The sequence below is a fragment of the Dromaius novaehollandiae genome, chromosome 14 (assembly GCF_036370855.1).
Source record: "Dromaius novaehollandiae isolate bDroNov1 chromosome 14, bDroNov1.hap1, whole genome shotgun sequence".
Lineage (NCBI taxonomy): Eukaryota > Metazoa > Chordata > Aves > Casuariiformes > Dromaiidae > Dromaius > Dromaius novaehollandiae.
Window position 1 is genome coordinate 193,112 of NC_088111.1, and position 24,661 is coordinate 217,772.

The 24,661-nt window shown below is 36.5% G+C and overlaps 1 protein-coding gene across 5 annotated transcripts in view; it reads right to left on the reverse strand.

Moving 5' to 3' along the window:
* The window catches only part of PDPK1 (3-phosphoinositide dependent protein kinase 1), a 73,667-nt gene that overhangs the window by 7,436 nt on the left and 41,570 nt on the right, over positions 1-24,661 (reverse strand). For 2 of the 5 annotated variants that reach the window (XM_064519954.1, XM_064519956.1), the window contains exons 14-19: positions 20,268-20,376; positions 19,053-19,144; positions 17,211-17,306; positions 13,946-14,062; positions 7,916-8,041; positions 7,245-7,329 (exon numbers count right to left, since the gene is read on the reverse strand). In XM_064519954.1, coding sequence (XP_064376024.1) covers positions 7,273-7,329; positions 7,916-8,041; positions 13,946-14,062; positions 17,211-17,306; positions 19,053-19,144; positions 20,268-20,376 — 597 coding nt within the window. In that variant the 3' untranslated portion in view covers positions 7,245-7,272. The remainder of the gene's footprint in view (positions 1-7,244; positions 7,330-7,915; positions 8,042-13,945; positions 14,063-17,210; positions 17,307-19,052; positions 19,145-20,267; positions 20,377-24,661) is intronic. The other 3 variants (XM_064519955.1, XM_064519957.1, XM_064519958.1) reach the window with 3 other exon arrangements.

A 24,661-nucleotide genomic window follows, 5' to 3' on the forward strand; every position in this document is an offset into this window, starting at 1 on the left:
TTTTTTGTTTTTCTTTTGAGCAGGGGGGGTGCTAAAAGGAGTCAGTTTGTTAAATAATCATTTTAAAAAGCTGTGTTTTAAATAAAGGGACTAAAGTCTACTGGAAAGAAAGTATCTGCCCCTGAAAAAAAACAAGAACCCTCGTCTACAGCATCTTACAACATGGAAGGCCACCTATCCTACTTCCACCTGGACTATTTTTGCCTTTTCTATTTCAATTCTCCTCCAATTCCAGTGAGGAAAGGATCCAAGTCTTAGAGCTGACTGGCAACCATGTTTTTAGTCTTGCTACTCTAAATTGAATGGCCACCAACAATAACAAGGTTAACGCTAAGGCTGTTTAGTACTACAGGGAAGCTTGTAAGCAAACTACAGAACGAATCGGTAGCCAAAAAAAGACTAAGCAAGCTCCAAATACACTGAGCATAAGCACTGAACAACATTCACCAGTAAGTGAAATTATCTCTAACGACACTTCATTTTCTTTTGTTTCTTGGCTGTTTCCTGACATTAGGGAAGAGCTCTTGATTTCAAAAGCTGAAAGAAAGCAAAGGCACAATCCCCAGGAGAGGGCCATAGCTGTCTTCAATGGTGATTACCATGCAGTTTCATATTAAGACAAACACCTTATGCTACTCAATTGTACATTCCATCCCAAAGGATCCACAGAGTCTGACAGTACACACAAAATCTTCAGTCTTTCTGCCTGTAAGGTAAAGATTAGCAACCATTTAACATAGCAATTTCACATAGTTTTAAATGAAAAGGTCTAGGTTTTTGTCTTCTTTTTAATATTGCTAAAATGTTGATAATTTAATCCTATCAGCCCTTATTAGTCATCAAGCCTAGTAAGTCTTTCACAGGGACTGTAGTCAAGTAGGGCCTCTCCCACTCTGCACAGCTCTGTGAGATTTTTCAAGGACTGAAGTTCATGAAGACCCTGTCACCATTTCTATGCCTCAGAAATATTTGAGTACTACCTTCCAAAAAAATCCACTTTATCTCTTGCCCTTCCTGCAGTACCTGGATTTTACTTTGTAGCTAGAAACATCTTTTTCATTTCATAATCAGTACTATTATTATTCAGAAGTTATGAGACCAGATGACATTGCAGCTGCTTTGATAAAGTTCCAAATACAGAGAGATGTTTTGATGGACTGGGAAATGCTTTAAGGCATGTAGTGCGTGCCAACATTGCTTATTTCATGACAAGAATTTGCTGTGTGCACTAACTGATAAGCATTTTGTATGAAATTGTAGGAAAAATACAAGCAAATTCTATGAGGAAAAGCCAGGCATGGAAAACGTCTCAGTAACTGCTAGTATAAATACATGCAAAAGGGATTACACAAACTTACAGAAGATAGTGCCATTGATACCTATTTAATATAATGATCTGGATACAGGTTTGAAGCCAAAATTCCTAAATTGCTGTTTGCTGGAAGTGGGAGAACTATATCAGGAGTTAATTTGATAAACGCTTCACACTTAAAACTCTTTTCTTGAATATCTGCAGTTGGCCACAGCCGAGAACAATGTATTGGGGTAGATGTCCATATAGTGGGTAACACTCTGACATAACAAATACAGTTGGTAAGTGAAACAGTCACCAAGATAAGCAAAAACACGGCTGAAGCAAGTACCTGCACAGTTAAAATATATTTTTGGATCAAATCATTTTGTGAATCTTTCCCATTTAAAATGCAACATTTGAGTTTATTCTTTCCTGGAAGACAAAAAATACTTTGAAGATTAATAGAGTTAGAACTATTTTTTGTACTTCAAGAACACAGGTAATAGGATAAATCTAAGCCGGATCTAGATGTTGAACTTAACACACTTTGCTGAGCCAGTAATCCAACATAAGGCAGAAACCTCTATCAGATCAAGATATATTTTAACATAACACTTTACTTCATACTTCTTCTACGACCTCTACCTTTATTAAAAAAGGAAATGACATTTGATTAGGGAGCTCTCACGATAGATATTCCATCCATCTCTGTTTAGAAACTGGGTGAAAGAGGATCTCTTATAGACAGCCACAGTGACTGTCCAAAGAGGGAAAGAGAAAACTGGATTTCAACTATCTGGAATTGTATCAAACTTAGGCTTACTTCCTAGATACTGAAAAGATGATTCTCTCTCTTTTGCAATTTAAAAATCCTCTCTTTTTCCTGAGAAAAATGTAAGACAACTATTCCTGAAAACACTAGAGGTTTATTGGACAAAAATGTTGAGAGAAAATGTCTCAACACTTTCAGATGTCACTAATATTTGAAAACAGTTATGGCAGGTCTTCTCCTAAACTGCTAATATCTAGGATTGAGCAGTACAGTCTTTTCTTTTCTTTTCTTTTTCCTTCTCCTTTTTAAAATCTTTTCCTCAAAGCTCCGGAGCAGAAGCAGGCACCAAAGTTTTCATCTGAGAATGTGCTCTACTAGCTGAACAGAGGCCTTCATTGATAATGTTCCTCTATCCTTCCATTTTAGATCTTTTGTCTTCAGAATTTTCTTTCTTTCCATGTTTCTGTTCTGCTTTCCCTCCAGGTGCAGCGTTGACTTAGAAATGCTCACAGGGCTGAATAAACTCTCAGATCCTAAGGGCCTGAGTGCAACTGCTTTTTAGAGATGTAGAGCATGAGAATACTTCCTCCCACTCAGAATAAATTTGTTGCTAATCAAATAGCTTCTTAAGAGACTGTCCATCTCTCAGGCAGCCTGGGAATCTTGCATTCAATTCCAGTATAGCGCCAGTTTATTTTTTTCCAATAAAGGTTCAGATTTGCACCCTTCCTTGCAGCCATTCCTGAAGACTTGACGAAAGAGCATACTTTACCCCAGAGTAGTTTCTATTAGTACCTGTTAAGACAGTAATTTAGCTTTTTCTCCAACTGTGTTGAGAAAACACTTCAGAGATGAGTATAAGGCTGCATTTACAGAAAATAAAAATCAAGTGTACAGATAAGAAGCTGGAGCTCAGTCTCATGCAATTACAAGTATATAGAATGTATATGGATTCCAGTGACTATCTGCACATCATATCATTGAACATTCAGTGCTAAGTTATCTTCCAGAAATTGGCTAGCGAGATAGATGAGAGCAGTGCTTGTAGGGACTTCAGAAAAAAGTTGTGAAAGTTGTTCTTTCTGATGCTACTTTTAAGGTCTCAGCTAGAAAATCATAGAAGTACCTTGATCTTCAATAAGATGTCTAACTTCTTGACTACGGTGGAAAAAGACCTGCTCCCTCTCCAGAGAGGGAGTTTCCTATGATACATGTAACTGTAAAGATCAAATCATTTCCTTATATTTGCAAGGCCTTGATTTGAAAACCAGAAGATATTTTGATATAGCAATAGCAAGTCAAAAATTATCAGATAAGACTTTTGATTATGTTGCACTTTAGTTAAGTTTGTTTATTTATTGTCAAATCAGACGTTTACTGAAAATTTATACTGCAGGTTATCAGATGCCCCAAATATAAATATGTGACAGAAAAGGTGGTGCAAAGAATATAAAAACGAAAAACAATTTTGATCAAAAAGCATTTCCCCCCTAGAAATTTTATGAAGCACTTTTCTTCTCAGCATAGCTTTAAAAGACCTGATCACAATACAACTGATAACAGCAGCATGACTTAGTCTGTCAGAGAAGCAACATCCAGAGCAGGTATTCTGTCATTGCTAACTGTGCCGCAACTATAACCACAAACAAATACACCACCAGGACTAGCCAACGGACAGCACTAGTGGGGTAGGGATTGGATAGGGCTGAAAAAAAAGCGTGTAGGTAAAATCCTAGGGCAGCTAGTGCTCACCATGACATTTACACTTAATCTGAGTCATTCATATCGTAATCCGTCTCTTCATCCTCGCTCTGAGTGGCATGCAGCATGCAGCAAGTATAGAGAAAGGAAGGGAAAAGAAAAGATTGCAAGTGAGTCAGAGCTGCAACGAAGTACGGTCCACTTACACTTGACGTAACTGGGGTGACTCCCCCCCCCCCTTTTTTTTTTTTAACCTGGACACCCACTCTTCATAAGAAAATAACACAGCAGACAATTTCAAGCAGGAACATTACAAAACGCATGAAGTTTTCCATTCCCAAATGTCCTAAATGTCCTATTGGCAGAAGCCAATAGCGCCAAATAACATAACATAGGGACCATAGATTCAATTTAAACATAACTGTAAAGCTGGCACCTTAACTGTGTTTATTCTCCACAGATTTGGAAGGATAGCACTTGAGAACCTAACTTTGGATGCTGACATTATGAATAGGCTTTGGTCACTCCTCCCAAGAGTGGCAGGTCAATAAAGTGGTATGAAAGAGAAGAATGCTCTTGGGAGCACAGGCTGTCCTTCTGAAGTGCCATGGCTACTAGTAGAAGCCACTGAAATGCTTTAAGTCAATGCCTCAAATGGGTTAAGTTCCTTCTCTTGGGTTTATTAGAAAGTTGCAAGAAAGCCAACTAATAGAAGAACTAAGAAAGGCAGGGTGCTTAAATACACTGTAAGCTTGATATCTGGGGAATGCTGTAACAAATTGTTTTGGTTGTGATTTTTTTCAATGAATTTTGACTAGATATTTTCCTAAAAATGGAAGTTGAAGAGTTTATTAATCTAAAATGAGAATATGCAGAAACAGCATGAAGTACATTCTGAATAAAAACATAAATGCTAAAGAACGGATATGACATTAAAAACATACTTTATACAAGACGTGTGCCTAAAGCCGTTGCAGAAACAGACATTTCACTTACTAATTAATCAGAAATTGTTCAAGCTTAAAGTCAGAGTCAGGCTTATTCCTGTATGACAATCAAGTTAGTCACTTTTTAGAGATCCTCCAAACTGAACAATGGCATTTTCTTGTTTCTTTTTATTTTCTTTTATTTTCTATTTTTATATTTACTTACCACTATCTCAAAGCATAGCACATTTTCTGCTATTTTAGTGCTATACTTTACATCAACAAAATCACTTATCATGACTGTATTGCCATGCTTTAAGTTCACCAACATATAATTCTGTTAAGTAGGGTACAGGTTTGAGAGACAGTAAAGACTGCACAGATCCATCATGGTGGAAGATTCTGATTACTCTGGCATTCCACGTTTCAAAGGTTTAATTGCTACTGCTTCCCTGTGCTAACCTACATAGGCAAACTGTTTTCCAAAAGAGAAAACGCAAGAGAAAATCTCTTGAAAGGAATGAAGGTGAAGTTTGATTAGATAGTCTACTCAGAAAATGCTTTTTCCTGTTTTGAAAGTCTAGTACTATAAATTGAAATACCAGTATCTGGTGATATATACAGAATAGTGCTTTCTCATAATAGGAATGATTTCAGAAGCAATGGCAAAGCCTTCCTAACTATTACTTTTGCAGCAGATTGGGTTAGAGACACTAACAAACTGCTATACATAACTTTTACTGAGACACACTCCAATTTTAATCACGCAATGTTCATGAAGACCAATTTAGACGCTAGCAAACAGATTACAGACTGGAGGATTAAAGTTGGCTAAGCAGGAAACTACTGAGACAGCTGCTCTCAAGGATCAGTCAAGATTCCTGATCATGACTGTCAGAAACTTCTCAATCAAAAATGTATTTTTTCCCCCCAAGGCATGATATATACCAACAAAATAAAGGATCTATTAAAAACGCAATACATCAAGCATGATTCTTCAAGTGTCCCCAACTCTTCTTCAGAGCATCCCTTTAAGACATTCTCTCTCACAATGCAGCTGATGGGCAAACTTACACATTGAAGATTCCAGTAAGTTCTTTTTTCAAAATTAATTTCTATGTTTCAGTGTTATCCACACACTGTTAAAGAGATTCTCAATGTTATACTTCCAAATGGTATATAACCAGCCAATGTCTGGGGATAATTTCATCCACTTGTTTTCTAAGGTGACTCTTATGGTATCACAAAGAACTTCAGATTGTCTAATGCAGTTTCTCAAACTTTGCAGAAGTGCAACCCTTTTGGTACTTTTGTTCTCACATGACTCTCCTTTCTGCTGCCTTACCTCTCTCCCTGCCCTCCCTCGAAAAAAAGCCTCCAGGTATTTCTCTTCAAAAACTAAACACTTCAATTTATAGCTAGCAGGTTGCGTGTAAAAAAACAGTTTATATTAATACCACACACAGTTCCAGCTAAGGTTGACCTTTGAATATACCACTATCTCATTTACCACTTCTTTGCTGAGATAGCAGCAGTGCAGTTCCTTTGGCCTTAGGGAGTGAAAAGCAGCTACAATTACTGGTTGCAAAACAGGAAACTGCTTAGCAACAGCTCAATTCTTCCAGGGCAGGAGGAGTGAGCATTTATACCTGCGACTAAAGATTAACACTAGTTCTTACTCTTCACCCTGGTCAAATTGTGCTCTGCCACCTTCTCTGAAATGATGATCATGAAGGTCTAAGATTTAGTTTCTCTCAGAGGTACTGAATGTACAGGAGTCACGCTGCACTCTGGACTAGCTTTTCCATTCATATTTTAATAATTTGGTTTGATATTCTGCATATTTTCTATTAAGTTAAGGATGCAATGCAACTCTGGGAACTACTGAAGTGCTTTCCTGCCAAAGATTTACTACAATTCCTTATCAAGATGTATATTACATTCAAGAATTACATTTTTTATTTCAGGTACATATCCCAGCCCTGAACTATTACCATACACCTCTAACTTGTCAACTTTCCAGTTTTCCTGAAGCATCATAGCAAAGGCAGACCTTGTCTAGGGTTTTAGAAAAACAGCATCCTGGCTTACCCAGGTTCACTGTTTACCCTTGATTAAATTAATCCTTTGTAACTTTTTGGAAGATTTATCTTAACTGTGACAAAATAGCAGAAAATGATTATTTCACTAAGAATCCAACATAATGAGTATTTTTATAGTTTCATTTGCAAGAGAGCAACATGACCAAGTTACAAGCCACAGAAAGTGAAGTGGTCACAGTACACTTGGGGCCCCAATATCAAGACCCAGATCGCTTTTTAGCATTTTATCTTTGGAACTTCAAGATTTGTTTCTTAGAAGGTGATTCTTGAAAATGCAGTCCTTGATGTTTAACCAATTGTTTCCCATTTGAACATACTAAATTAAAAGCTTTTAAGCCAACTATAGAAGTAGCCAATTTGTCTATAGCCATCTCCTCATGCAAGACAACAGCACCATGATAGAAACTGTTCGATACACATGGAAAAGAAGAACAGTATAATTCACTTACATGCATAACTAGTCAGACTTATTACAGTTCAGTTGTTTCTTTTCTTTTTTTTTTCTTTTTTTTTTACTCTTTCCTTGTACAAATGCTGAAAGATAAATGATGAAACTACTAAGATACTGCACCCATTACAATCTCTTTGTAAAGCTGGTTACAGAAAGAAAAGAGAACTAGGTGGAAACCTGAAAATAGTAAGCAAACATATCTTCATTTAAGAGGAATATATCTTATAACGTATTGCAGAGGACTATATTTTTCAGAAGGAGCATATTACATCCACATTCTTGACAGTGAGAATTCTTCAGTTGAGCTCAAGCAAGAGAAACTGTTTTCAACTGTATCAGTGGCAGAATGAGAAATCTTTCAAATGTGTGAGAAATGAAATACAGATTCTCAAATGTAAACAGCAAATGTTTACCAGTACTCAAACAACATGACAGATATCGGGAACAGTACAGAGTAGTCCATTCAAAAAAACCTATTTTATATGTACAACAAATGCATGTTGACTGTACCATTTACATTCTTTTGTACAATGAACAGGGAACCATTATTTCTCAAGGGGAGGAAGAAGGCAATTAATGGTCCAGAAGAGAGGTAGGCCTAGCATGACTTAGCCAAATCCACCTGCTTTAACACCATTCATTTCTTTACTCCAATGTCTAGTAACTTACCTTTGCTTTTTCACTGGGTTCACTGGTTGTGCCATAGGGAGTGTTATGCAATTCTTTTGAGACAACACACAGAAATTCAGCCTGATCTTCATTGCCATAGTTATAGGAAGAACCAATACTAACCAGCTGAAAGAAGAAAAAAAGTCAGTTGCATTTCCACATAAAATAATTTCCATCAATTATCATCAACAGCACAAACACCCCTCACTCTTCAGACTGTTGGTTGTGCCTGAAGCATGATTCTCCACTTTAATGCAAATACACTTTAATACTGACAAATACACTGACATTCTGATGATAAGATAGACGTAGCTCTTCTTTTTAAACATTTACAAATTGAATGGCTTAAGGTTATGATTATACTGTCAAAGAATAATAGAGGTAGGCCAGTGGAGAAGCACCCTGTGTTCTGTTATTTATTGGAAAACTTCCTGTCCTCCAAAGTTAATTTTTAAAAAGTCTGTATGTGGTGTCTCCGTGTGCCATGATTTAACATGTAAATGGCTGCATGCAGGAAGCACTCTAGCCTGAAGGGACACCTACCATTTTACTCACAGAATGATGGTCCTTCTACTAAAACATATTTTGAGTGAATAAAGCTGAAATCTGCGTTTGATTAGAAAACAGCAAGACACAGCATGGTGGGACACTAAGACTAACATTTGAAATTCATGTGCACTCCTACAGGGAAGTTAATTAAAGAAGCATTACAAGCAGAAGCCATGTACAATGAAATGTGACTTACAAGCCTCTAGAAGGCTCAATATTTAATGATGACAATTTACTGAGAAAGAAGTATATGCTCAACATCAGTATTACCTCATACGCAGCATGTTTATCAAATGGTAGAAGTTTTATAGAACTTTTCTTACCTTACGCACAGTACACTTGCCTAATGCTAGCAGTTTTACATAGCCTGCCTTTCCCAGTCAGAATCAATTCAGATGTAGCTAGCTTAGTTTTTTAAAAGGTTTATTTCAAAAGTATGACAAGATTATTTATGGTACTGTAATTACTGACACAGATCAAGGACCTAAATATCAACCTGTTGCACAGACACAGTGCATCTAAATGTCATTATCACAGCTATACTAAATCTACCTACCAAACCACCACAGACGTGTGATAAGGCTGTTCTATTCCCCGGTCTTCGGTTCATATACCGATTTTCAACCCTTTTATGACAGAAGTTATTAGTCCAAAATCCAGATCACTAATTAGTCTCTATTTCATTATTACTGTGCCCTGATTATAGGCCCATAGAAAAAGCTCAACTTGTTTTTTTAGGGCAGCAGCATTTGAAGCAGTCTATGGTTCTCTGTCTAAAAGCAAACTGCATACTTACATCAGCCTAACAGAGCAACAGAGAGAGTAAAAGACTTGTTAAAGCAGGGAAGGTGAAGCCAAGATGGAATCTTGCTCTAGGATCCATACTTGAGGGATAAGACTATTTCTCCAACAAAAGCAGAGGGTAAACCAAGGTTGAAAGCAGCTTCCATGCAACATTGTCATGACAGAATAAAGCCTCACTGTACTTGTAAGAGGAGATAGGACAGAGATGCTAAGATAACACAATACTATGGTAAGACAGCCACGCAAGCATCTCAACGGATGGATACAGACAGCGTCTACAAAGAGCAGCAGGCACTACGCCTACACAATGAACCAACTTCATGCCAGTTCTAGGCAATATCAAAATTTTTGGACCTGGATGGTCTTACAGTATCCCTAATATCAGGCTTATGTCCCACTCTTCAAGGCCCAGCTTCTACTCCTACTGTGTCCTGCTTAGAGCTACAGCAATGCTATTTGCAAGGCCTCTCTTGTTAAGGAGGGGGAAGTAAGAGTTGTTGGAAGGAAAGCTCAATACTTTGCAGTCTCCACCATAATATATTTGTCTGATATGAAATCACAAACCCCATAAAATAACGCAGTTGCTTAGTTGCACAAAATGGACTAAGAAAGTCTGCCCTGGGCTGAGAAGCCATCCCAGAATTACCGCATTTATAGAGGTGATTTGTTGATTCTCTTCCCTATCAGCAAAAAGTATTGTATACAAATTTTCAGAAAAAAAGCTACTAAGTTGACTCTAAGCCTGTTAAAGTGGCACAAAATTTAGACTATGTATTAGATAGCAATTACCAACTATATAATACAAATACAGTAACTATTTCAATTCTCGAGGTGAAACATAAGGAATATTTTAAACAGTATTTTTAACCCAATTAAAAGTCAAAAAACATTAAAAGAAGTTGGATACATGTTTAAATAAACCCTAAAAAATTTACCTTCTCTGGAGGGAAATTTGAAAAATAAAATTCAAGCATAAGATTTAATTTAGTATACAGTCAACTTTCTTCTTGCAAAATGGCAAGAACTGGATATCAGATAAACTATGATAACAGCTGTAGTAATTATCCTACCAGAAGGAGAAAATATTTGACTTCACTCATTGACACTCAACACAAATAAACGATCTCTCCATAAACAGATGTAATGCAAGCTCCTAACATCAGCTATATCATGAATCCTGGTTTAACAAGGAAATGTTTTCAACAGATAGCTACTTAAAATCCCCCATTCATGCTTTAGTTGACCTTTTGGACATGATTCTTTTTAGGAGACATGGTAGACTGACTATTTGTTAGCTAGCAGGATACAAACTATTGATTTTTCTTGCTGCGTTAAGTTTGGATGACTTTTTTGCCATTATTAATCAGTTGGTGCATTTAAAGATAAAGTTTCCTTTGTAATGTTAAATGCCATTTCTTCAAAACTCAGCTGCACTATACTGTTGTAAACAATTCCATATGTCTGGAACTAAAAATGTATTATTTGTATAGTGTCAGTAGCACTCTAGAAACTTTGTCATAGCTTCTTGAGATGCATCAGCAACACTAAGGTGAAGGGCAGAAAAGAAACAATGGAAAACAGTTGCAGATTAGAACCGTAGTGCCAGAAAATATGATTAGAAATAAAGCAATATTATGCACTGGTATTCCAAAAGGCATCTCAGCATTCCCAGTATTGGTAGCCACACTTTAAAAAGGATGCTGAAAAACTGTTAATTAAAAAACAGCAGCAAATCAGGGTAAACTGAGGTCTGTATGTAAAACACACACTAAAACGAATAGCAAGAGGCTTTCAGGTTATCCAGCCCAGTGTTTCTCAAACTTCCAGAAAGTACAAACCTTTTTTGGCTCATGGGGCCTAAGCAGCATATAAGAGTTCTAATGACCAAGAACTTAAAGAAGAAGAAAACCGGGGGGGGGGGGGGGAGAATATTTTCATAGATTTGGATGCTATTTATATGTATTTTTCTTTTTTTGCTTCTATTATTTGTTTCATTATACTTGTTACTAACACACTGTGATCCTGCTTGAGGCCCCTGGAGCCCCTATAGGGTCATAACTGAGCATAGGAAAAATGTCAGTGTTAAATATCACAGAAAATTCACTTGATCAAGATCTATTCATTGTTTGTGTAGAATAAGGCTGCTGACACTAGTAGGTTTCAGCTGCAACTAACAAAGGCAGGGATGGAAAGCATTTAAATATCTTTTATTAACAAAAATAGAGTTATTTGCATTAGACTGAAGACAGAAATGACAAGAGGGAAGCTCCTGTCCCATAAAGCTTGAATTTTAAAGTAAGATAAAAGACAGCCATCGGAAAGGGCAAAGGGAAAAAAAAATGGCATAAGTAATGGCAGACAGAGACCGCCTGATGCCTAGATACGGTCAGGCTTGTTTTCAAGGAAGAAAAGAGTTAATCATGATTTGAGGGACAGTAAGTTTTAATGAAGTAACTTTCTGATGGACTTTTCCTGAGTCTGCAGGTCTGTAAGAAAAAAAAAAGTCTTTTAAAAATTGTTTAAGAAAAGCAGATGATAAAATTGGTATAGCTGACAGAATAGTTCAACTACAAGTAAATCATTCCTGCATTAAGTTATTCAGTGGCAGCAGAATATATAAATCTCTTCCAGTATTAAACCAATGACTGCACACCAGAAATATCCCTATGAACAGGCTATACGTGGACAAAATGGTTGGTGTCTCACCTTACTTCTAAAGTGAACAAATCTCATGCCTTCTTGAATGCCAGAGACAGGTCTCAAAACCTGCTACATTTCAATAGCTTTTCTGTATAGAATTGCTATACTGGTATAATGATATTGATTCAGAATCCATACACCACACGTACAGGACAAAATTAGTAACAGTACTGCCATCATAGATAACCACTCCAACTTGCACAAGCAATGTGTTGCCTACCTGCCTTTGTCTTCTTACCACAGGAGTTGCTTACATTAACTATCCCTGCTACTTTATGACTACCAATTTCCTTCTTTCTGTGGTGGTCTGATTCTCAAACCAGAGAAAACTCTTAAGAATTATTCTCCACTTCTATTTAGCTTAGATTATTACTGCTTTTGTTTCAGACCTGGATAACTGCTTGTATATTGGAAAGCTCATCTTTTTTATTATACTAACTAAGTTGACAGAATGAAAGAAATTAGTTCTCTCCTCAAATTTTTTACAGGATCAAGTTGCATAATGTAAGAATAGCCTCCACTCCTTTGAGAGTTCTATTGTGTTCATTCACTGCCTTTTCAAAAGGTTTGCAAAAAGCTATTAAAATACATACACATCAGCCTTTAAACTTAGCACTGATGACGGACAGCGGGACTGCAAGTGTATTGATTTCAGGCCTTTTAAGGATGAAATTTATGAACTGTAAGACCTCAACTGTAAGGAGAAGGAAAGTTTATTCCTTTCCAGAATCTTACAGATTTTATACTGCCTTCATTTCTTCACTGCCTTCCCCCATCTCCCATTTTATTACTTTGAATTTTACTTTGTGCTATCTAGGTCAACATCATGGTGTCTATACCCTAGGCATCCTTAGCCATAGCCCCTGTACCCTTCTCAGTTCCAAGAAGCTGGCAAAATCAGTGCATTAATTCCGCATTCCAAAAGTTACCTATACAACTGCAAGAAACAGATACTGCTTAGTGCCTTGAAAATAGATTCTGGAATATATTTAGGCGGCAGTCTAGGTTTAAAATTTAGAATTGCATGACTAAGTGACCATGTAAACTCACGGGCAAGTTTCTGCTCATGCAGCCACTTTACTGACATGTTATCTTAACAATGTTACACTAATTTCTCAGACTGAAAAACCACGTAGCAAGGAAAAGCACAAGTTTTCTCCGAGTATTTTACTGATGAAAAAGACTACAGAACACCACGTTCCCAAACAGATGCACATAAGCCACTTCAAAATGAAGCACAGGAAGGTAAAGAAATGGGAACTGCTTCCAGTGTTAGTGCCCAGCAAAAACAAACCTCTCAAACTCTCAAACACTGGGAAGTAACACAGCAATTTAAAAAGCAGTGACTTGGTGGTGAGGGGAGCAGGAAAGATAAGATAGCCTAAAGAACAAATGGGTGAACTTACTACTCTTCATTAGGATTTCAAGAAAGTTTCTCAAGAAAAAGAACAGGATATTTCTTCCTCTTGATACGAGTTTTAAAACTAACTAAAGGTTTTGTTCTCCCCTCCCTCCTCTGCCTTTTTCAGAAATAGCGAACTTTGGAGTCAAAACTTAATTGGTTATTAGATGTATGAAATGTATTCAAACTGGAACAACAAAACAGAAATGTCTTTTTCTGAATTCAGTGAATTCGGAGCTATATTTTCAGAGCTCCTGATGTTTAAATGGTACATCTTTTACTCAACAAGTATGGATCAAAGGCTGTTAACTTTGGAGGAAGATGTAAGAAGATAAGAATTCTTCTTAAGAAAAATCTTTGACTCAAAAGTTTAAATAACTAGGATTTTTTTTTAACAATATGAACATTCATGATGTGTAATGAAATACTATGAATATAAATAAAAGCCAGTCACAAATACACACAAAATACTATGTGCTGTACACCCAGGAATATAGTGAAATGATTTGAAAGCAGCAGAAATGCAAGGAGGCCAAGCATACTATTGTGAGGGCAAAAAGAACGGTGTGACACACCTCACTGCAGCATTTCTGGAAGCATCTCTCTTCCCCTTTCACTTCCCGTGACACTATCAGTAGATACTCTGACTGCTGGGCCCGGCCACAGCCATACTGGGAACCTATACTGACAAGCTGGAATAACCAATCAGAGCAAAACACAAAAAGAAATCTTTGTAAAGCTGAAGCACATAACCATTACCCAAATTGTACAAATAACAGATGAGCTCAAATGTTCAGGTAACATTTACTTGCTACTAGAACAGATTGCTACCAAGCTACAACTTTAATTCCAACATACTTAAATTTACGGAGGCAGTTGCAAGGCCCTTTGTAATTTCAAGACAAGTTAGAGTTACTGACTGTAAATCAGAAAACTCCCAATTCTGTTGTGGAATTGCCAACTATTCTGAAAAAGTCTAAACGAAGCTTCTTGTATTATGAAAGTGAGAGCAGAAGGTAACATGTAGATATAAGACTGGAAGATGTTACGTAAAGCACTTAATCCAGTCTAGGTATGGAAGAACCTTGTCTTGTTCCAAATGTTGGCATAGAAAATATGGCTATGGAAACATATGAAGTCAATTAGAAGAAAACAGTTGAGAGTTTATAAACTGGTTTTAAATGGGGTAATTTATGGAAGAACCAAGAAGAGACCTGTAATGTAAAAAATTGTCTGTCTTGTTCCCATGAAAGCGAGTACCAAGAACGTTGTTCATAATTGCCGATTATCTAATAATCCAGAAGTTCAGAACAATCTCAGCTAAATTTCTTAGCTTCTCATTACAAAAAGTATTTTATCTTAATAATACATTGCAATGCCTAACCCAAATTAAAGCACAGCCCTCCAGTGCACTTAAGATCAGAGCTTTAAATTAAGAACTAGACAACAATTGCCTATACAGAGTAAACCGAAGATTACTGGTGATGAAAAGGCTCATGATCAGTAAAGTTATTTATATTCTGCTATTGTTATGTGAATAATTTTGAAGGGAGCAGCTAAATACTGTCCTCCTCATGTAGTAAATCTATTTAAGACAGCATCATGGTGCCAGACTCAGGCTACATTATTCATTACATTGACATGACTTTACGTGACAAGCCTGTCTAAAGCCTTTGCATTTAGAAATTTTGTAAAGCCCAAAGTTTCTTATTATGCAGTAATGCCAATTTTTTTTTTCCTGATTGCCTGAAGAGGTAACAATTTAAGCAAAAATCATCTACAGAATAATTCAGTGAAATCAGAAAAATGGGGCAGTATAACCACTTTTAAGTACTTTGCTCTAACGGCGAACACTTCTTTGGGGCAGTTTTTGGAGTGGAACGGATATATAATTGTAGTTGGCTACCATTGCTTTCACTCATTTATCTTCTCTGGAAAAGTACATCAACGCATCCTCATAAGTCTATCTGAACTTTAACACTTTCCTATTTAATTATCACATCTGATTGTATTTTAAGAGAAATTTTTCAAATGTTCTAAGGGAAAGAAACATTTTTAATCAAAATCAGCTACTGAAACATGTTACATGGGTCACAGAGCACAAGGACTCTTAACCCACAGAAATAGTACACCTCCGAGAAAGTAGGTAACTTCTGTCCCACCAGTGATACATATACAGCATGGTAGGTACCATCCCAAAGACTGCTTCTGGAGCATGCTGCTTAATAAGACAGACGTATTTAGAAAAAGGAATGACAGAAATGCTACGGTGTCCTCAAATCTTAACAATAAAACTGTTTGGATTGCACCAAATATTATAATCATGTTCCAAGTGAATGATCTCTACTAAAAGCAGGTCTGCAATACAATCAAAGCAGAGAACGGCCTAGGCTGAGGTAATGAAGTTGAATAACAAGGAACCACACATCTGGTGTGTCTATCAACCTCAAACTGCATGCCAAAGTGAGAACAATGTGGGGAAGAGGAAGCAGGGAGAAAGCTGGATGAAACAAGGAGATAGTGTACAAAAAATAATTTAAAAAAATCACTGGAATTTTCCCAAAATACAAATTCTAGAAGAGATTATAATAGTTCTTTCTACAGTTGCACTGCCAAAGCAATATTACTCCCAAATACAACATTCCCAAAGAATACAAGGTTTTAGGACAGGTAAAAATTACAGTACCATCTAATCAGTTAATAAGTGAAGAATCTCTATTTGTGATGAAAGCTGATTTCTCATGACTAAGAAGAACGCTCAGGAAACTTCACCAATGCACTGGTCAAAAAACAGTCACGTGGATTAAGTGAGAGCTTTTTTCAGTGACCTAAACAACATTCAGCTTCTGGCACGCCAAATGGATCTTTAATACTTGAGCCAGAGAATTGAATTATAAGAAGTTTTCTGTGTACTGGGGTAGTTTATTTGATCATGGTCTTCTCCATGGCATGAGTCCCTTACACACTCCACTGAATAAAAACAAAATGCTCTCATAGGTCTCTGTGCTGTATTTTTTTTAAATGTTACTTTGTAGTGTTATTGGGGGAAGACTGCACAGGACAAAAGGCTTGTGTTTATTCCAGTCTCTCCTACCAGAGGCACCAGACATCGAGAACATTTGCTGAGCACTTGTGTCTCACTCTAGAGTTAACGGATTCATCGCTCCAATGCAATTTAGATATTCTGGTAGGTTATGATCATGAAGGATGAAGATGCCATGTAGCTAGTTTCTTATTTGCAGTGATTATCAAAAATGGTAACAGAAAGGTTTTCTTGTAGTCTTACAATTTATTCTTCAACATACACGCAAACATACTTTTATGCAGTGCAGAGAAGGGAAACATTCACATAGCTCACATCCACCCAGCTTCACAGTTGCACTTGTTAATTACTCCCTCTGATGGGCATCAGTCCTTTTCCTGAAGAGCCGTTGTTTGGGCCTAACAAATATTTCTCTCCCAAGATCCTCTCTTTTACCTGGAGGACTTTATATCTGATTATTATTAGTATAAACTCAGAATAGCGAGGTCCAGCCTTTTGGTTTATTCAGCTTTCAAATGTTCCCTTGTAAATCCTGAAGAATTACATTTGAAACATGCTGTAGGTGTTTTTATAGAAAGTCATCTCAGTCTAACTCCAGGAGAAATATAGATTTTGTGTTTTCTGACAAACAGGCATACAGATATCAGATTTTAATTTAACTGGGTATCTTTTCATCTGTCCGGTTTCTGATAATGATTGCACTTAAAAAGAAGCACAGAACTGACTTTCCACTCCTCTTTCCGATCATAACCGAATTTTTAGAAGACTTTGTAATTATATCCTGTATGTTTTGTTACCTGTTCAAATTTCCAGCCATCAGACATTGTGGAGACCATTTGAGTGAGTTCCTCTTCCTGGCACTGCAGCACCCTGTACACGTGTTTGACTGGCACCTTCAGAAAGAAATATAAGATGCTTAATACGGCATGGAATTCATCACTTTTGTAAGTTGTCTGAAATCTCCCTCATTCTATAGAAATAGTAAGCAGCAACACCTTGAAGACCACAAGATCAGTGGTCACTTGTCCTTTAGCTATGTCAGTGTTATATTTTAGGTCCACAACTCTTTTCTTAATTCTGGGTTTGGACTCTGGCAAGGGCACATACCTAATCTGTAGGCCCAGAATTTATCTTGAAATAAGCTGCAGCTAGGAACTTTTTTTTTTTTTTGCCAATTCTTCCTTTTTTAAAAAAATTATTATTATTTTAACTTGTGGAAATGTGATCTGTTCAGAATGATATTACAGAAGATTCAAATACAGTAATGCTGCATGAATATTTCAGGGATGAAAACAGCTAAGCTATGCAAATATGTTGGCACTCAAAATAAATATACTCATCAGTAATAACATAATAATCTTAAGACTTTTCCATAAAGAGCTGACCTCCCTACAGTGTTCCAGAAAGTTCAGACATAGTGTCTGCAAAGTAGCAAACCACATCATTAACATAGGGATTCACTAAAAAACAAAACAAACAAAAAAAAAATCTCAAAATTCAAGGCTAGTTATGCAGAGGCCTACCTAATTTTATGGACTGTCTGACCACATTCCAAAATCTCTTTATGTCCCTGCCAAACCTTCCCCTCCAAAGCAATGAATAAGCAGGACTATGTCAGCTGAAACCCTTTTAGAAAATGCTGTCAGAGCAACTCTGCTATCCCATGACACAGTCTCAAGAGAAATTTGGCAAAAAGAACAGTTTGTAGTATCTTCACGAGGACCCAGTTAACAGAGAAGGCCAGAGTAGCAGAGTTAGAGAACCATCACAAACTTGGATACTTTCCTTAATTAACAGTTTCTCTGTTATATTCACTTTTATGAAGAAATATTCATGAGCTGATTTGAGAAGAGGCTGAGTCTTCTCAACTACCCAGCACCACAAACAAAGAAAGTAACTTTGCTACAAATGTGTGTAACAGGAGCTAGAGAATGAAATAAACAAGCAACAAAAATGGATTAGAAGAGTGATTTGTACATACACTAAAAACAGAGATTTGAAGAAGAAGAGCTGAAAAGATAAAATCTTGGGCCGCTGCAGTATACATAATAATGTTTTAATCTTTAATTTGTTCCTGACTCAGTTGCAGCCTAATGCTTTAAGATGTACCTGCTTCCCTTGGGAAGCTGCTTGAATGAAGTAAACATCAAATGATCCTTCCTTCTAGAGAAGAGTTTATTTTAGGTAAGAATGCTCTGATTGCTGAATCTATCCATTTCAGCTGTGGATAAGATTTCAAAGACAGCAATTATACTATAGCTAGGCAATCTCATCATATTCAGAGTATTTAAATGTATATGAGAAAAATACATGCTACCCAAGTTGTTTTCTAAAATAACTATTTCCAGAAATAATATTATGACAGATTCCAATATTACTAGACATTTTTGAACAATTCTTTAAAATGCTTTCATATTTTGAAGAACTGGAACTATGTGCCTGTGCCCTTTGTAAACATGCTGGCAGGTACTGAAGGTTAAAAACATTAATCTTTGTGTACTAACAGTTCCAGCTCAGCATATGAAGGAGGCAGCCATTCAATGTATTACTGGGGAAATGAGCAGTTAAGAAAAAAATGAAACTCACCCACTACTTCCTATAGAACAAATAATCAGAAGCACAGTAGAAAACAGCCTCACCTGTGAGATTTTGCTGTCTCTTTCTCTTATTTTGTCCTTTACCAGTTTTATTAGTGATGTGATGTTGTAGAATTCAGCCTCTTCCAGCACACCTAGTATGAGAACATTTTTTGAAAAGAAAGTGTAAAGAAAGGTTCCAGGCCAAAACCACCAACCTATTCCTGAGATCTCTATGGCTATAGGAAACGATTTATTTTGCCCTACAAGCTGGATTCAGGCCCACATACTTCAAGGTTTAGGTCATTCTGAAGAATTGTCCTAAGAAAAGACTGAAGAAAATTGATACTGTTTCACATACAGAATTAGAGTCAGGAAAGAGAGAAAAGGAGCAGAAATGCCATTCCACAGCAGACTGACGGACCATCATAGTTCAGGTCCTGTCTCAGGCAGAAACGCTAAAGAAAAATCCAAATATTCCTACTGAAAAGCTCTGCAACGGCCAGCATGCAGAACATTTTTCATCCTTGCTGTCATTTGAGATCTTACACCCTGAACAACACCTTAAAGATTTTGACTGCTGCAGCATACTACGGTCTGCACCAACTTACTTGTTCAAGCCTTACCTGTCCTCCTTCACACATATTATGTGTTTAACAATGCATATTCAGACTAAATTTCACATTACTGCCTGCTAATATTGTTAGACTCTATTTCTCTTTGATCAATTTCTTCAATATCTTAGCAACCTAAGTTTTCCTACTACATGGTTTAAAAGAGTCTTCCTCCATCAGAGTAAAACTGATGAGTTGGAGCCAGAGAGGGAATAGCTGGGGGGAGAATTTACTCTTTGACAGCATATTTCACATATCTGAACATCTCAAAATTTCACTTATTTTGCTTTATATCTTCTAAAGCTCATTTCACAGCCAGTATTCTTTTGCTTGAAGAGGACTGAAAGCAACTATTTCACAGGGTTATACAGGAAAGATACAAAATTATATGATACAAGGCATCTGCCCCCATGGCTGAATATTTATGTTCTGTTTCTAAATGGGGGCAGGGTCTGTGTTTTTGAAATCAAAATCATACTCAAAACCTTCAAATAACAGTATATAGTAGAACTGTACCATACCAATCAGCTCTGTCTGAAACTGATTGAAATGCTAAACTGATTAAGATTTACCAACACATGAGGGTTTTTTTTTTTTTTTTGATTTACAAAACTGAGAATAATGAGAAAGTGACAAAAAAGCAAGAGATTTAATAATGTCCTACCTTCCTCAGCTAGGTCCTTGTTAATAACCAGTTTCCCATGTCTGAGATAGTTCAGCACTGGCCCAAAGTAGGTTGGGTCTCTGTCTATTAAATAGGCACCCGTTTCATCCTATATTAAAAAAACAACAAAACAAAACAAACAAAAAAACAAAAAAAAGATCCACAACACACACACACACACACAGAGCCAAAAAAGCACAATGATGTGAATACCCAAGCAGGTGTTCAGATTTAGGTACAATACTTAAAGTCAAATTTATTTAAGTCGTCAAAAGGGATTCAGCAATGTAGTTGTAAATATGTTAGACTGGTCACTGAAAGAACTTATCACCTGCTGGACAACTTCTTCTACCTGACTGATTCCCCCATTATCAAGAGAATGAGCATGACTGAACAGGACAAAAAGGAACAGAGATAAGCTCTCTCTTATTAAAACACTCAACCTTTGTTAGTATGAAAGATTTAAGCAGTAAGTGAGAACACTGAAAATTAGGATTAAAAGCAATACATAAAAGCAGGAAACTATCATTTTATTTGGAAACCTGAAGAATCAGAACAAAGACATCCCAGTGAGGTTCATATGCTGGCTTTTTTTTTCTTTTTAATTAAAGTCAAACAAACCTACCTTTTCTTTAACCTCAACATTTTGTTCTAAAATCTTTTGTTTCTGTCTTATCTCAGAAGTACAAATACTAACAAGGTACTGAGAACAGCTGCATACCAAGCAATGGCTCTATGTGCATCTTCTAAATAAAAGTAAGCTGGAAGATGCAATTCCTACCTCACACAGGCAAAGAAAGAGATCTAACCGTAACTGATGCTGAGTTTACCAAATGTAACGTAGTATTCTGTGCAATGCAGAATGCAGTTCAAGAAGTTCTCCTACATACCTGACATTCTCAACAAGGAGATAGAGGAGCAAAACTGGTATTTCCTACATAATTTGAAATTTAAGTGCGAACATGCATGATCAATGCAACATTGACATACCTTGTGTTGGCCAGAATTCTAAGAAAGACGATTGGTAACGCAGATGTCTAACAAATCCACGAGTCCTTCCTACTATCAAGTTGATCCCTAACAATATTAATCCTTTAGTTCCTATAGTTTCACTGTAATAGGTATCCTACAAATAAATACTGTAGAGTTGTGGCAGCACCCTCAAAGATTATTTTTTCTTTTAATAATCTAGTAAATTGCAGGAGATAATAAACAGCCTCAATACAAACAATCCTAGCTAAATTTGAATCATTCTCCCTAAGAGCTATATGTGATACTTGTTGTTCCACACAAAAAAAATTCCACTGACCGAATCCCTTGCATTTGGAAATTAATGCTGACATGTAAACGTTTGATTCCTGAAACTGTGATACCTGAAAACTCTCCCTACTTAACGCTATCTAAACTTTTTAGTATGTCTCATTGGAAAAGACAACTGTGGATGTAATTTCAGGCACGCAGATCTAGTTTCTGGAAAGCTGTGCTTGTCCAATCAGGATTGTCACAAAACTAGACCACAACCAGAACTAACCCCTCTCCCCCCAAAAAAAGTAATTACAAACTAAAGGTTTGACATTCTCAGCGGAGTACATAGTGCTGTTTTAGAATAATTAAGTGAAGGGGTGCCACATTTTATGTGAAATTAACTATTTTAATCTATGAAGACGTTCAAGAAAATGACTGATAATGTATTAAAATGTGCTGTCAGTTAACCTACAGTCAAAGCAGACAGTGCTTAATGAAGCCTAATCACAGTTTCTTCTATGAGCTAAACTCACGGTCTCACAGAAGTGAGACTATGTACCAAAACCAGTAGATAGATGACATTCATAAAATGGTACATTTTTAATATGTTTCACGTTTAAATATATTTACATTACCCAAACACTTCAAGAACAGATGATCTACAGACACAATCTAAATAAATTAAATTAGCTGATGACTGTACAAACTATACACTGAACAGCATTATTTAATGCAGGAACTGAAACCAGGGAAGTTGGAAATGAAGATCTAAAACTGATAAAAAGAAATATTTTTTTTAAAAGGAAAAAAGCACAGTCTTTGGTCATCAGTTTGAAAAGAATTAAGAAACATATGGACTTACAAAAATCAGAAGTCATCTGAATTAGGGGATATACTAGCCTCTTTCTAGTCTCTAGGAAAAGTTTCTTCAGTAAGAAGATCATTCTGTTCTCTTACACTATGGTGTTTTCTCACATCCCCCTCTGAAGCAATACTGCCATGGGTGCTGCACTACATGACCTGACATTAGAGATAGACAGACAGGTGGGTCACACAGAAGCAAAACATGTAGAAGTTTAAGTGAAATCTCAAGTAACAACAGTTACTTCATTACTTGCACAAAAGACATGAAAATCTTATTTTCTGTGCATATAGACCACAGCATCTGAAACTATTCTTAACGGAGTACATTTCTCTAGACTAACTGAGCTGCCAACAAAACTTATCTTTTCAAAACCAGAAAAGGAACAAGTTATGCCAAACCTTCTCTTCCAACTTCCACCTAATGATGGGTCACCAGCAACCTATATTACCCGAATTCACTATCCTAGTGTACATAGACCTCATTATCAGCACCTGTACCAAACATGCTTTATACTTTCTCACCAAATTATCATCTGGAATCTATAAAAATGCTTAGTATTAACACTGATAAATACAAATACCATATATTTATACTATACCACATAGAATAGAGTACCAGCTCATTATTGTCACAGTTCACTCTGTGAATTCTTTAAGGCAATAACGCATCTTTTTGCATCTTTTTTTTAAGTAACTATTACACCATAAATTATAAGAGTTTGGGGTTTCTCTTTTCTTCTTTTTTTGTTTTTTAAAAAAGAATAATTATCAATGGTTGAAGTTTAAGATCTCTGTTTAGCTTCTCAGAGTGAACAATCCAAATTCTGTCAAAAGGAGAGATTTGCTTTAGTATATAAATTCTATGCAAAATTATGAAGAGAATAAACAGTTCAGAATAATTGGTCACCTTCTTACTTAGATTACAGATATGAAAAACATGTATTCATAAGCATTATTCCAAAGAAAAAGATATGTGGCTTGGACTTTGCTCCTATAAACTCATGTGTGCTATAGACTAGGGCCAGGGAGTCAAGACTCAAAATCCAAACCATTTGATAAAGAATATCATAACCATACAAAAAAAGATGCATGGGTAAGAGAGGCATAAAATTGACTTCCTAAGCTTCTTCCTGTAGAAAATACCTTCTCACTCCTTCTTTAGAGTGAGCTGCATTAAGCACTTGATGTTGAAATCTCTCTAAGAAAAGCAGCTTACACTAGGACTTTAAGGAAATTTACGTAAACATAAATCCAATAAATGCAGACCCAGTAATACTGCAGTCACCTGCCCCACCTAGAGCTCTCAAAGTATGGGTCATAAGACTGTGTTTGTTCCACACCTTCAGAATATTAGGTCAGCACTGGCTTCATCCATGTACCATGAAAATGCACTTTACTCTCATGTGTAATTAGCATTCTTTCTAATTCTAATACTTTCTAAAGTACTTACTTACTTACTATTCTAATACTTTCTAAAAAACAGTTTAAGATAAGAAAAACATGTACTTCAAATGTGACCTAGACAGTTTAAAGATGTTACTACAGCTTGCATAGACATAACTGAACTAGCTTTAAGCTTGCTAGCTTGAATATTAAAAGCCTGTATTGTCCCAGCTACGCCACTTCCTTTGCTAATGACTTAAGACAGATTCTACCAGCTTTGGACAAATCTGAATCTTCACTCTGTCACAACCACAGCAGGTATTTTGGATCTTATCTCCCAACTTTCACACTTGCCTGACAAATCTGTATTCTGATAGGGTCTCAATCTTGTTTCTTGTAGTTATGTTCTATACAAACATATATGTTTACATTTACCAGAACAGCAACTGGAATTTGGGTTTTCTCTCTACTCGGTATAGTCACATCACCACACTCTCTGACTCAGTGAGTGTGTCATACAAATTTTGCCAATCTTTGTAAGGATACTCAAATAAAACGTTCTATTTGTCACTGTGCAAACACAAAAGTGATAATAAACCACACAGGCAGTTGTATGTTAATACACCCTTTAAGCAGACTTACAGCCTCTGAATACTTAATATAAAAGCAGCACACTGAACCAATTCCTTTTATTTCCTATACTAGAACAACTTGATCTAAAGAACATTTCTGTTTTTCTGGTAAATGAGCTATGCAATCAAAATACAACAAATAAGAATCTTGAACTATATGGAAGAGTTTTTCCTGTATCCTTCTAAATCTTACTTAAACTTACTGCAAAGCTGTCTCCTTAGATACTTTTCTGGAATGGACACACTCAGAAGCCACACTGGCAAGCTCCT